Below are 12,906 nucleotides of genomic sequence, written 5' to 3'. Positions count from 1 at the left end.
AAAACTTTGATACATAGATTTCTTACGATTTAAAAAATATTTATCTGTGTATTAATCATCAAATTTTAAAAGAAAGCTATGTCAGTTTCAAGAAATATATTTTCTACTAGGCCTAAAAGGCGACAGTTATAAAATAATCGCAAAGTAAAACGATTTCAATTATCAATTTTCAACTAAGAAAATTGATTAGATACAATTTTCATATTTTCAGTTATTTAGAATTGTTAAAATATTATAGTTGTCGAAATTAGTTGCGAACCCTTTAACGATTTCTTCAAGGCAGACTAATGGTAATAGTATGGGGATAAAAGCCAACGTAATAAGCTAAATAATTTAGTTAAGAGTTTTAAATTTCTTACTGCACGCACAAAACTCAAAATATTGCTCAGTATCGCGCAAAACAGTCGCCCTCGCTATAAATGCTCGAAAAGCAAAGGATTGGGTTAATATTTGAAAAGATACAAGTTATATACGGAGATCAAATTTTTACTGCAAATATTTCGATAACTTGAACACAAGAAATCAATAGGTAAAAGTGGCAGGAGAGAAGAAGGATGCTAGGAAAAGTAAGTTTAAAGCAATTAAAGAAATACAATGGAATTTTAATCCCTAAATGCCAAAAGTCTAGTATCCCATAAAATAGCTTCGGTGATATGTAAAGTTAACGATGTAATGCAAATTTATTGAATGGCGAATGGATTGCGAATAAGAAGCGGTCTCATCTAAGTTTTTGTTGTCTTTAAAAATTCATAAAAAGAGTTGGAATTAAGCTAAAGTACATGGTGCAATTTCAATTTGCCCTCTATGTGCTTAGAAAATAGTCGATCTGGCTTTAGTTACAAATAAACCGTGTTTTGTACGTCACAAGCGTCTTTATCCCTAAAACTAGATACGCTTTCTATCCATTTGATTTGGATATTGTATAGAAAGTAAAACGCTTTTTTTATCCCAAAAGTAAAACTGCATTTGTATAGTAATTTCTCTCAAAAATGAAATAGTTTTAAGAAAAACACTTTTCTTTCAAAAATTAATTTATAGAAGTCGCGATGCATAGCACCAGTATCTTCTTTGTGCAGGCTAGCAAAATTCACCACAAACAGTTTCTCGATGTTTCTATGTAGGGACAAAGCCGACTTCGAGAAGTACATAATTATTGAAAAACGGACATGAATGCAAGCAAAGATGAAAATATCGTCACTGCTCAAACAGTTCCGGTAGTAACTTACTTTTAAATTGTATCCTAGCGAGATGCTAAATGAAAACTTTTATATTACAAGTTGTTACAAGACACAATACCAATATACAACGACTGGGCTGAACGAGTTTTGTTTCTGCTAAAAAGCTGCAACAAAACGCAAGTTTCGCGGATTGAAATATTCACCACAATAAATTAAATTTGATTCCTCTTTCAGAATAAATGTTCAAACGCCTGAAGATGGTGTGGGGATGAATCCAGATAAGGAACTTAAACTTTTAACAGACGAATTAAGTATTAAAGTTTAAAGTTTAAAGTTCAGCTAGCTAATTGGACCAAGTCATCTTGCGACTTATTGCCACTTATCTAACGCCTTTACAATGCATAGAGGGGGGATATTTTCAAATGAACCTTCGAAATAGTCAAATAGAATATAGACATCGGCAAACATCCACTTCAAGTTATTTGAAAATTTAATGTAATTTTCATTAAAATACAGGGATACGATTGTATCGTAACAAACCAATACGCATCGTGGGAACGTTTCCAAAAAGTGCAATATACGGCAGGCTTCTACATTGATGAAGTGAAGCTAGTTTCTATGAATCCAAAGGAAAAACCATTAGGACTGGTTTCAAAGCTATTTGTCATGGACGATGTCGTAAGTTTCGTTAGTTCTCGAGAGTGAAAATTTTGCGAATAAAGTTCATACGATTTAATTAATTTCAGGCTGTATTTATAACTCTAATTATTCTAATCGGAGTAGTAGCCACTCTGTATTTGAAGGAGAAAACCGAAAGAATAAAGAGATCGAAAGACGCTTTACGTGAACAACTTGACCTTGCTTTCAAATTGTCACCTGTTATTCTATTGAAAGGTAACAGTCGAGTATTAAGAATGGTTCATTAATATATTCGAGTAGATCATTCATACAAGTTTAGAGGGTTTATTCTTGGAATTATTTCTATATATAAAACCAAAAACACGATAAGAGACTAGACGCTAAGTGCTATAGCATTGGTAATAGATCCTGGCACTAGTGAACAAATTTGAGGATTTTATGCCGCTTCCATCGCCCCTACACTAGAGAGAAAAATATTGGTTGAGTTCCAAAAAAATTTCTTACCCCCTTCCCCTCAACCTAAAGCGGGTGCTAGTTCGGCCGTCTACCGCCGCGAGCATCTTACGTTTAGGAGGGAAAATTCAGAAACCGTTACCAGAGGGCCAACTGTTGGTGTGTTATCAAGAATATTCGCTTTAGCCAAGTGAAGAATTTGGTAACCTCGATACTTCTAGTCCCTTATCTTACTCAACAAACGAAGACAAGACAATGGTAGTAGGCCATTGAAAAAGATATGGCGCAAAATTCTCTTTCATTTAGCCCCCATACACAATGACGAAACTATATCTGCTATAGCAGACCAATGGAAATATCTACGCACAAAATAACGGATACCGTTTACAGATGCCCTGATAAATCCAGTGACCACTTTGGGTAGCCTCGCTTTTGGAACATGGCTCTTGGTTTGTTTTTTCTTGACAAATGGCTTGCTTTGTTTCCAAAAGTCGAATATCCCCATCGAATACACTACTCTGGATGACATGAAGGATGTTGCAGCTAATCCCAAAGTCATTCCAATTGTGTATTACGGAACTCCCATGTATTTCATGTTTCAAGTAAGTGAATCATAGTTTACGGTCGACCGGTCGACTATAGTTTTTTGAAAGCGTAAATCTGTCTGGGTATGAATTTGAATCAATCCAAAACGTCCAAGTCAGTAAAGATGAAGCCAAGAAGGAACTAGAACAATGAAGTTTTATAAAATGTCTGACTATGACACTCGTTATGATCTGGAAGGGTTGATATTTCAGAGACACATAACGTTTACAGGTTTTCGCAAAGTCTGACCTTGTTATGCGCAGTAGTTTGAATAGAAAAATTTCTATCAAGGTCAAAGGTTCACCATAAGCAGACCAAGACTTTGACCTATAAAGTAAAACCCAGATTGGGTACGTTTAGACTCTTCTAGAAGCACATATAGAAGGAGAGGACAACGATATGCTGGGTTTACAATTTCAAGTCGTTAAGGGCAATGGGGAAAAAATGTGAGGTCTCTCTACTGCACAACTCGGCATTTGACTTCATGTTCTTGCATTAATTTTCGACTGCCATTTTCAAAAATATCGGCGGACTTAAACTACACAAAAATGGATACCCAGGTGTAGAAGTTTAAAAATTTTCTACTTCGCCTTAGATTTCATCAGACCCAAATATGAAAGCAATTTACAAAAGAGCAGAAACTATGAACAGCATATTTATGACTGCATTGGAGGCTATTGAAAGAACACCGGAGGTGATAATCGACGCGGAATTCGTATTTCTCCTACCGTTCGCGTATTATTACAATTTTGACATCCACTATCTCATTGAACACTTCAAAGAGCAGAAAGATTACCTTTATATGTCAAAGAACAGCGTCTACAACTCACTGACTGTAATGCCATTTCGTTGGGGATTCTCAAAGCAGTGCATGGAAAAGATAAATGTTGGGTATGCATTGCTAAAGAACTGCTCATTTGTAATGCTTTTCAGAGGACTGACTGAGCAGAAACTTTGCTACGTTAATTTATATTTTTCTTACAGACTCTATCGAACATTTGAAACCAAATCATACGAAATCAAAAGCATCAAGGCTAAATACACTTGGGACAGTTTTCAATGGGTGAAACCGGAAGACGAGGAATATTTTACTAAAGTTAAAGACTTTTATCTTCCGGCGGGCATCATTGTTATTGGATCAATCGCATCAACAATCGTCGCTATGTTAGAAGTCTTAACATCGATTTTTTAACAATCAGTTTGATACTGTTTATTTTCTTTATTCTTGAAAAATTAGGATTGACAGTTTAAAATTTACTAAAATTTATTTTGTTACTGTACATACGTTAACCAATTAGCGTTTCTAAAATTCGCCGAATAGGGCTATTATTATTCAGTTTGATTAAGAAGCGATATCTAGTTTACTAGAGAGAAGTTATAAATTCGCCACATTTCTAGAAACGTAGGCCCGCTGCTAAATCACAACCAGCATCTCATTGTTCTTGAAAACTCACGTCAGCGTGACACGAATGACAAAACAAAAAACCAATTATCCGACTGAGGAGAGACGAAATAGCTCGGCCTCCTTTTACGTCGCCTTTTATTTTTAAAGGGCGAATGGCGCTATGGCGCGCGAATACTTAGGCATCTTATACTTTCTCCCTAGTAAACTAGATATCGCTTCTTGGTTTTATAATATTTAGGCTGTGTTGCCGAAAAATTCTAATGACTAGTAGTCATTGTTAATTTTACATTTATTAAAATTTAATTCGACACTTAATATACGTTAACCAATTATCTATTCTAAAATCGCCTCAAATTTCTTCGTCGGTTTCTAGATGAAAATGTTTCACTACTGAACTAGTTCAACGCAGTTAATCTTAACTTTTTAATAAAATAGATTTTACCTATTTACTATTAATACAACAAACACACAGAATAACTACACACAGTAATTATTCTGCTTTGATATTTATTCAATCAATCTTCACAAATGTTAGTAATAAAACTGTCTTTGAAAACAAAGATAAGTGGACAAAGAAAAGAATTGTCTGAAGTTAAGAAAATCCCATAAAAGGCCTTCAAGAAACGAACTTCCCTGTGATATTTTAAGGGAAGAAAAATCTTTTCGTCAAATCTATGAAAACCCTTCAGCAAATTTAAATTTTATAAAATAATATTAAAAAATAATTTGTTTGAAATTTTCACCACATATTAATAACCCAGTTGAATTTTGCAATACGAATCTTGCTAATGTTTCCAAAAACTGCAGTATGCGGCAGGCCTTTAGCTTGATTAAGTAAGACTTGCGTTAAGTGATTTAGGTATTAAAACAAGTACGCTCTACATTCAATGAAAAAGCCTTCTCGCTGTTGTTAGTATTTGGTCCAAAATTTATTAATCTCGAAGTGTGCATGTCTTTAATATAATATAGCCCTACATACACATTAAACTTGGTGATTATCACATACGACACCTGAAATGTTACGTGGTGTACTAGAAAAAAGCGTATTTATTGGTTAATCTTGAGGTTTCGCAAGTTTGGGAAAGTAGCGTACTTGAAAGATACGAAATTTTTCCATCTATTTCTTTTTCGAGTATACCTTAAAGAGGTAGCAGCATATAAATCGATCAATAATGTTTAGATCGAAACATTTAGATTCAAAAGAATTTGAAAAACATCTTTCATATATAAATTTCTAATGATTTTAGAAATATCTATTTCAATATTCACGGTTTAAATTTTCACCAGGAATCGTTTAAGGAAATCACATTGTTATGCCAGTCTCAAGCAATAGATATTTTTTACTAGGACGCGACAATCATAACATAATCGCGATGCGAACGGCGGGCTTTGTGCAAATTTAAATATCAATTTTCAAATAAAAAATATTAGAACCTATTTTAATTTTTTCAATTATTTAGAACTATTAAAAAATATCATAGTAGTCGAAATTAGCTTCAAACCCAGCGGTTTTCCATTAAATGGCACAAATGATTTACACCATGACCTTCTGGTATCTCCAACAGGGGTAGTGGTTATATTTTCCAGGGTTGTTGACTTTTTTGATTTTTTTCAAAAAAATAAAAAAAAAAAATCGATTTTTTTGATTTAAATCGGATTTTTTTTATTTTAATTGATTTGATTTTTTTGATTCTTATTGAATTAATAGATAGTAAATTACCAACATGAAAACTTTTGAGTCAAAATTAACCAAAAGCAAAATAATCATGACATTTAAGCAGCTATTGGATATTATTACTATTCAAATGCTTGTATAAAAAGTCTAGCTTGACCGCTATTTCATTTCCTAGCCATTCCAAGAAGACAAACTGGAGTGCTGGGAAAAACTTACATTGAAATATACCAAAACCAATCATGGTTTTGGTATATTTCAATGTAAGTTTTAATTTTAGGTCTTTTCTAGTTAAGTTTCTTCTGAGTTTCTTAAACTACTTCTTGGAATCTTAGAAAACATTTTTTAAAAATAAAAATATATTCTTGATTTTAATCAAATGATTTTTTTAAAAAAATCGCTAGATTTAAATCATGATTTAAATCAGTGGTTTAAATCAAACTGATTTAAATCAAACAACCCTGATATTTTCCCTTTTTTTGAGGAGCAATAACACCCCCCCCCCCCCCAAATTTGAAAGTTAGCCTCCTCAAAATATTCCGCAAACCCTATCGAAAAATAGCTCTTAGCCCCTAAAATTCTGTAGCAATAAAGTGATAAGTTCGTTAAGTTTCATCTTTGTAGAGACGAATTTCAATAACAACAGTAGTGTTGACTAAAAGCAAACGAAAAATAAACTTAAGACGAATGAAATTCTGTCATCCACAATCGTCTCATAGTCAATAACTCGGTTCCGTACTCTTTATCAAAAAAAGTTTGTATATCTTTAAAAGACGAATAATTTCACGTTGACACAAATTAAAGGTCTACAAATGTTCCAATGTACCTATTTAGTTATTAATTTCCTATAACAACTTTCAAATTTTTTGCCCAGATTAAGCCCCCCCCCTGATTTTAAACTCTAGCAACGCTACTGTACCAACATTTAACCTGAAAACAATGGCTGCTTGCGAAGCAAAAACAATAATCTGACAAGCTTAGTTCGGAACATAAATCAATGTTGAAGGGGTGAAAATGCGGCTACCCTTATCTTTCTATTATTGTGTTTTAACATTCAAATGTTTTCTCAGTGTTTACTTGCATAAACAGTAAAAAGCCATTACGCGCGCTTCGCCAAAACCCTTCTGTGAATTTTTTAATGAAGTTTAGGACTAAAGTTTGCGATTCTTCTATATCAGCTTAGCACTATGCATTCATGGATTTATTACCAAACCTGTAAACACTATTTCGTGCTCTCCGACTCCAATATCAATATAACAAAACAGATTTTTTCTATTAATGTTGGAATAGTTTTTGAAATCAAAATGACTCTAATCCAAAGTATTTACAGGTTCACTGCGGGACATCGCGTTGCACAGCATCCATACTCCATTCTTTTTGGGTAGAATAAAACAATCATAGTCAACGGGACTTTATAGAAAGAACTATAAATAAAACCTGCTAAATTTGAGCATGAACTCAAGCCAAGACGAAAATATCGCCACTGTTCAAGTAGTTCCGGTATAAACTGATTTTTATGTGGTATCCTAGTGCTAGCTAAATAGACACCTTTATTTTTCAAGTTATTGCAAGACACGATACCAATATACAAAGACTGGGCTGAACGAATTTTGTTTCTGCTAAAAAGCTGCAACAAAACGCAAGTTCCGCGGATTGAAATATTCACCACAATAAATTAAATTTGATTCTCTTTCAGAATAAATGTTCAAACGCCTGATGATGGTGTGGGCATGAATCCAGATAAGGAACTTAAACTTATAACAGACGAATTAAGTATTTTCAAATCAATAATTTATTTAGTCTAAAGAAACTAGAAATCAGCAAACATTCACTTCAAGTTATTTGAAAATTTAATGTAATTTTCTTACAGGGATACGATTGTATCGTATCAAAACAATACGCATCATGGGAACGTTTCCAAATAGTGCAATATACGGCAGGCTTCTACCTTGATGAAGTGAAGCTAGTTTCAATGAATCCAAAGGAAAAACCATTAGGACTGGTTTCAAAGCTATTTGTCATGGACGATGTCGTATGTTTCGTTAGTTCTCGGGAGCGAAAATTTTGCGAATAAAGTTCAAATGATTTAAATAATTTCAGACTGTATTTACAACTCTAATTATTCTAATCGGAGTAGTAGCCACTCTGTATTTGAAGGAGAAAACCGAGAAAATAAAGAGATCCAAAGACGCTTTACGTGAACAACTTGACCTTGCTTTCAAATTGTCACCAGCTATTCTATTCAAAAGTAACAGTCGAGAAATATTGTAACTCTCCATAAGAATGGGTCATTAATATATTCGATTAAATCCTTCATACAATTAAGTTTAAAGGGTTTTTTTCTTGGTATTCTTTCTATGTATCAAACCAAAAGTACGATAAGAGACTAGAAGTTAAGTGCTCTAGCATTGGTTATAGATCCTGGCACTATAGTGAACCAATTTGAGGATTTTATGCCGCTTCCATCGCACCTACACTAGAGAGAAAAAATTTGGTCGAGTTCCAAAAACGTTTCTTACCCCTCCCCCTCAACATAAAGCCGCGGAATACGGACGCGGGTGCTTGAATCTAGTTCAGCCGCCTACCGCCGCGAGCGTCTCACATTTTGGAGGGAAAATTCAGAGGGCCAATCGTTGGTGTGTTATCAAGAATATTCACTTTAGCAAAGTGAAGAATTTGGTAACCTCGATTCTTCTAGTCCCTTATCTTACACAACAAAGGAAGACAAGACAATTTCAGAAGGCCATTAAAAAAGAGATGGCGCAGAAATCTCTTTCATTTTGCCCCCATGCACAATGACGAAACTACATACTTAGGCATTGGAAATATCTACGCCCAAACTAAATTAATACCGTTTACAGATGCCCTGATAAATCCAGCGACTACTTTGGGTAGTCTCGCTTTTGCAACATGGCTCTTGGTTTGTTTTTTCTTGACAAATGGCTTGCTTTGTTTCCAAAAGTCGAATATCCCCATCGAATACACTACTCTGGATGACATGAAGGATGTTGCAGCTAATCCCAAAGTCATTCCAATTGTGTATTACGGAACTCCAATATATTACATGTTTCAAGTAAGTGAATCATAGTTTACGGTCGACTATAGTTTTTTAAAAGCGTAAATCTGCGTGGGTATGAATTTGAATCATTCCAAAACGTCTAAGTCAGTAAAGATGAAGCCAGGAAAGAACTCGAACAATGAAGTTTTATAGGATGTCTGACTCTGACAATCGTTGTGATGTGGCAGGGTTGATATTTCAGAGACACAAAAAGTATACAGGTTTTCGCAATAGGTCTCGCTATAGAGGCAAGAGCAACACAAATGCACCAGTGATCTTAAAAAGTAGAGAGATCAGAGGCGAGACTGAAATTACATGCGCAGCACAAGTTTTATGCGCAGTACTTTGAATAGAAAAATTTCTATCAAGGCCAAAGGTTCACCATAAGCAGACCAAGACTTTGACCTATAAAGAAAAACCCCAGATTGGGTACGTTTAGACTTTTCTAGAAGCACATATAGAAGGAGAGGACAACGATATGCTGGGTTTACAGTTTCAAGTCCTTAAGGGCAATGGGGAAAAATATGAGGTCTCTCTACTTCACAACTCCGCATTTGACTTCATATTCTTGCATTGATTTTCGACTGTCATTTTTAAAAATATCGGCGGGGAGGGCAATGATATGCTGGAGGGGCTTACAATTTCTAGTCATTGGGAGCAATGGGGAAAATATGTGAGGTCTTTCTTCTGCGCAACTCGGCATTTGACTTTATACTTTTGCATTAATTATCGACTGCCATTTTCAAAAATATCGGCGAACTGAAACTAAACAAAAATTTATCTACCCACGTGTAGAAGTTTAAAAATTTTCTACTTCTTCTTAGATTTCAGCAGACCCAAATATGAAATCAATTTACAAAACAGCAGAAACAATGAACAGCATATTTATGACTGCAATGGAGGCCCTTGAAAGAACACCGGAGGTGATAATCGATGCGGAATTCGTTTTTCTCCTACCGTTCCCGTATTATTACAATTTTGACATCCACTATCTCATTGAACACTTCAAAGAGAAGAAGGACTACCTTTACATGTCAAAGAACAGCGTCTACAACTCACTGACTGTAATGCCATTCCGTTGGGGATTCTCAAAGTGGTGCATGGAAAAGATAAATGTTGGGTATGCATTGCTAAAGAAATGCTCATTTGTAATGCTTTTCAGAGGACTGACTGAGCAGAAACTTTGTTACGTTAATTTATATTTTTCTTACAGACTCTACCGAACATTTGAAACCAAATCATATGAAATCAAAAGCATCATGGCTAAATACACTTGGGACTGTTTCCAGTGGGCGAAACCGGAAGACGAGGAATATTTTACTGAAGTTAAAGAGTTTTATCTACCGGTGGGCATCATTGTTATTGGATCAATCGCATCAACAATCGTCGCTATGTTAGAAGTCTTAACATCGGTTTTTTAGTTATCAGTTTGATACTGTTTATTTTCTTTATTGTTAAAAAATTATGATTGATAGTTATAAATTTACTAAAAATCTATTTTGTTACGGTACGTTAACCAATTAGCTTTTCTAAAATTCGCCGAATAGGGCTATTATAATTTAGTTTGATCAAGAAGCGATATCTAGTTTATTAGGGAGAAGGTCTAAATTCACCACATTTCTAGCTTTATCTCCAGTCCAAACGTAGGTCAGGAGTTAATCCCCGCCTCTAAATTACAAACAGTATCTCATTGGTTCTTGTAACTCACGCGACGCGAATAACGAAATTCACGTATTTTCCGACTGAGGAGAGGCGAATAGTCCGGCCTCCTTTTTCGCCCTCCCCCTCGTTTTCTGAAAGGGGGACTCGGACTATGGCGCACGAATACTTGGACATCTTAAGCCTTCTCCATAGTAAACTAGATATCGCTTCTTGGTTTGATAATATTTTATGCTGTGTTGAAGAAAAATTCTAATGACTAGCAGCGATTGTTAATTATACATTTATTCAAATTTAATTTGATACTGAATGTATGTACTTTAATCAATTATCGATTCTAAAATCGCCTCAAATTTCTTCGTGGCTTTATAGATGGATAGATTACCCTACCGAACTAGTTCATCGCAGTTAATCTTAACTTTTTAATAGATTAGGACGGTTTTACCTATTTACTCTTAATACAACACACACAGAATAGTTATTATACACTGTAATTATTTTGCTTCGACATTTATTCTATTAATCTTCACAAATGTTAGTAATAAAACTGTCTTTGAAAACAAAGAACTTAAAAGTGTAAGATGAGTGGACAAAGAAAAGAATTGTCTGAAGTTAAGAAAATCCCATAAAAGGCCTTCAAGGAACGAACTTTCCTGTGATATTTTAAGGAAAAAAAATCTTTTCGTGAAATCTATGAAAACCCTTCAGAAAATTTAAATTTTATAAAATAATAATAGAAAATAATTTGTTTGAAATTTTCACCACATATTAATAACCCTGTTGAATTTTGCAATACACATCTTGCTAAAGTTTCCAAAAATGCAGTATGATGAAGTAAGACTTGCGCCAGGGATAGATTTAATTTTAGAAGTAGGAATGGAGAACGGTTAGTATTTACTTCAGTCCCACTCATAGCCCAGCATAGAACCCCTCCCTCAAACACGTACGAAAAGTTTAAATTATCTTATTGGCTCATTTAACCTACGTTTTGATGACGTTGCTGACGTTGACGGCGAGAAATTTCTTTATACCTCTGGACTCCTCCTTTATACCCCCTCCCGTCCGGGGAATGGGGTCCGGGACTTTGATACGCGCCCAGATTACTCTGTTCTCTATTCCTACTCCTATAATTAAATCTATCCCTGCTTGTGTTAAGTGATTTAGGTATTAAAACAAGTACGCTGTACATTCAATGAAAAAGCCTTCTCGCTGTTGTTAGTATTTGGTCCAAAATTGATTAATCTCTTGCATGTCTTTAATATAATACAGCCCTACATACGCATTAAACTTGGTAATTATGACATACGACACTTGAAATGTTACGCGGTGTACTAGAAAAAGGCGTATTAATTGGTTAATCTTGAGGTTTCCCAAGTTTGGGAAAGTAGCGTACTTGAAAGCTACGAAATTTTTCCGTCTATTTCTTTGTCGAGTATAACTTAAAGAGATAGTAGCATTCAAATCGATCAATAATGTTTTTATGGAAACATTTGATACAAAAGAATTTGAAAAAATCTTATGATTTTGGAAATATATTTTTCAATATTTACTGTTTAAATTTTCACCAAGAAATGTTTAAGGAAAGCGCACTGTTATGCCAGTTTCAAGCAATAGATATTTGCTACTAGAATGCGAGAATCATAACATAATCACGATTCAAACGGCGGGCTTTGTGCAAATTTAAATATCAATTTTCAAATAAAATATATTAGAACCAATTTTAACTTTTTCAATTATTTGGAAATATTAAAAAATATCATAGTAGTCGAAATTAACTACGAACCCTTTAACGATTTCTTCAAAGCAGACTAATGGTATGGAAAAAATAAGCCAAACTTAATCGTTAGATAATTTAGTGAAGGGCCTTGGTATTCATACTGCACACACAAAAACTCAGTGTAGCAAAAAGTAGTTGCCCTCGCTTTAAATGCTTGAAACCCAAAAGATTGGGTTAATATTTGAAAAGACAAGTTATTTACGGAGATCAATTTTTTACGCAAATGTATTGATAACTTGAACATAGTAAGTCGATAAGCAATACGTGGCATGAGAAGAAAAATGATGCAAGGAAAAGTAAGTTTGAATTTCCTAAGGGAACTTGACTCTTCCTTGTCAACATGTTCAACGCGTGTGTGACAATTTGGTGCTGTTAGGTGAGTAATGTATCAAATGGAATAAGTGTAATGTTACCAGATTTAAAGCAATTATAGAACACAAGTGTTTTGTCAAAATATACGGTAAAACGTTTTTCGTCTGA

The 12,906-nt window shown here is 34.4% G+C and overlaps 1 protein-coding gene and 2 long non-coding RNA genes across 5 annotated transcripts in view; 2 read left to right on the top strand and 1 right to left on the bottom strand.

The window, feature by feature from the left end:
• LOC149616227 (uncharacterized) overlaps positions 1–12,906 on the bottom strand; it is a 236,414-nt gene that overhangs the window by 115,819 nt on the left and 107,689 nt on the right. The gene's annotated exons all lie outside the window — the stretch shown is intronic.
• Positions 1,701–2,251, top strand: LOC149616234 (uncharacterized). The gene is made up of 2 exons (XR_016375854.1): positions 1,701–1,856; positions 1,925–2,251. It is a non-coding gene; the product is annotated as an uncharacterized LOC149616234 (long non-coding RNA).
• On the top strand, positions 2,452–4,238 carry LOC149616233 (uncharacterized). 2 transcript variants are annotated; one of them, XM_089857007.1, is made up of 2 exons: positions 2,452–2,872; positions 3,147–4,238. In XM_089857007.1, exon 2 carries the CDS (start codon positions 3,469–3,471, stop codon positions 4,045–4,047), a length of 579 nt encoding a protein of 192 aa, XP_089713133.1. In that variant the 5' UTR covers positions 2,452–2,872; positions 3,147–3,468; the 3' UTR covers positions 4,048–4,238. The 2 variants fall into 2 exon arrangements, with proteins under 2 accessions (XP_089713133.1, XP_089713134.1); XM_089857008.1 differs by having other exon boundaries at positions 2,452–3,746; positions 3,840–4,238.

The sequence above is a fragment of the Phalangium opilio genome, unplaced genomic scaffold, assembly GCF_054372755.1.
Source record: "Phalangium opilio isolate 3A_F unplaced genomic scaffold, DU_Popi_V2 ptg000217l_1, whole genome shotgun sequence".
Classification (NCBI taxonomy): domain Eukaryota; kingdom Metazoa; phylum Arthropoda; class Arachnida; order Opiliones; family Phalangiidae; genus Phalangium; species Phalangium opilio.
Note: the sequence above shows the minus strand (reverse complement) of the source record. Positions and strands in the feature narration are given on the sequence as shown.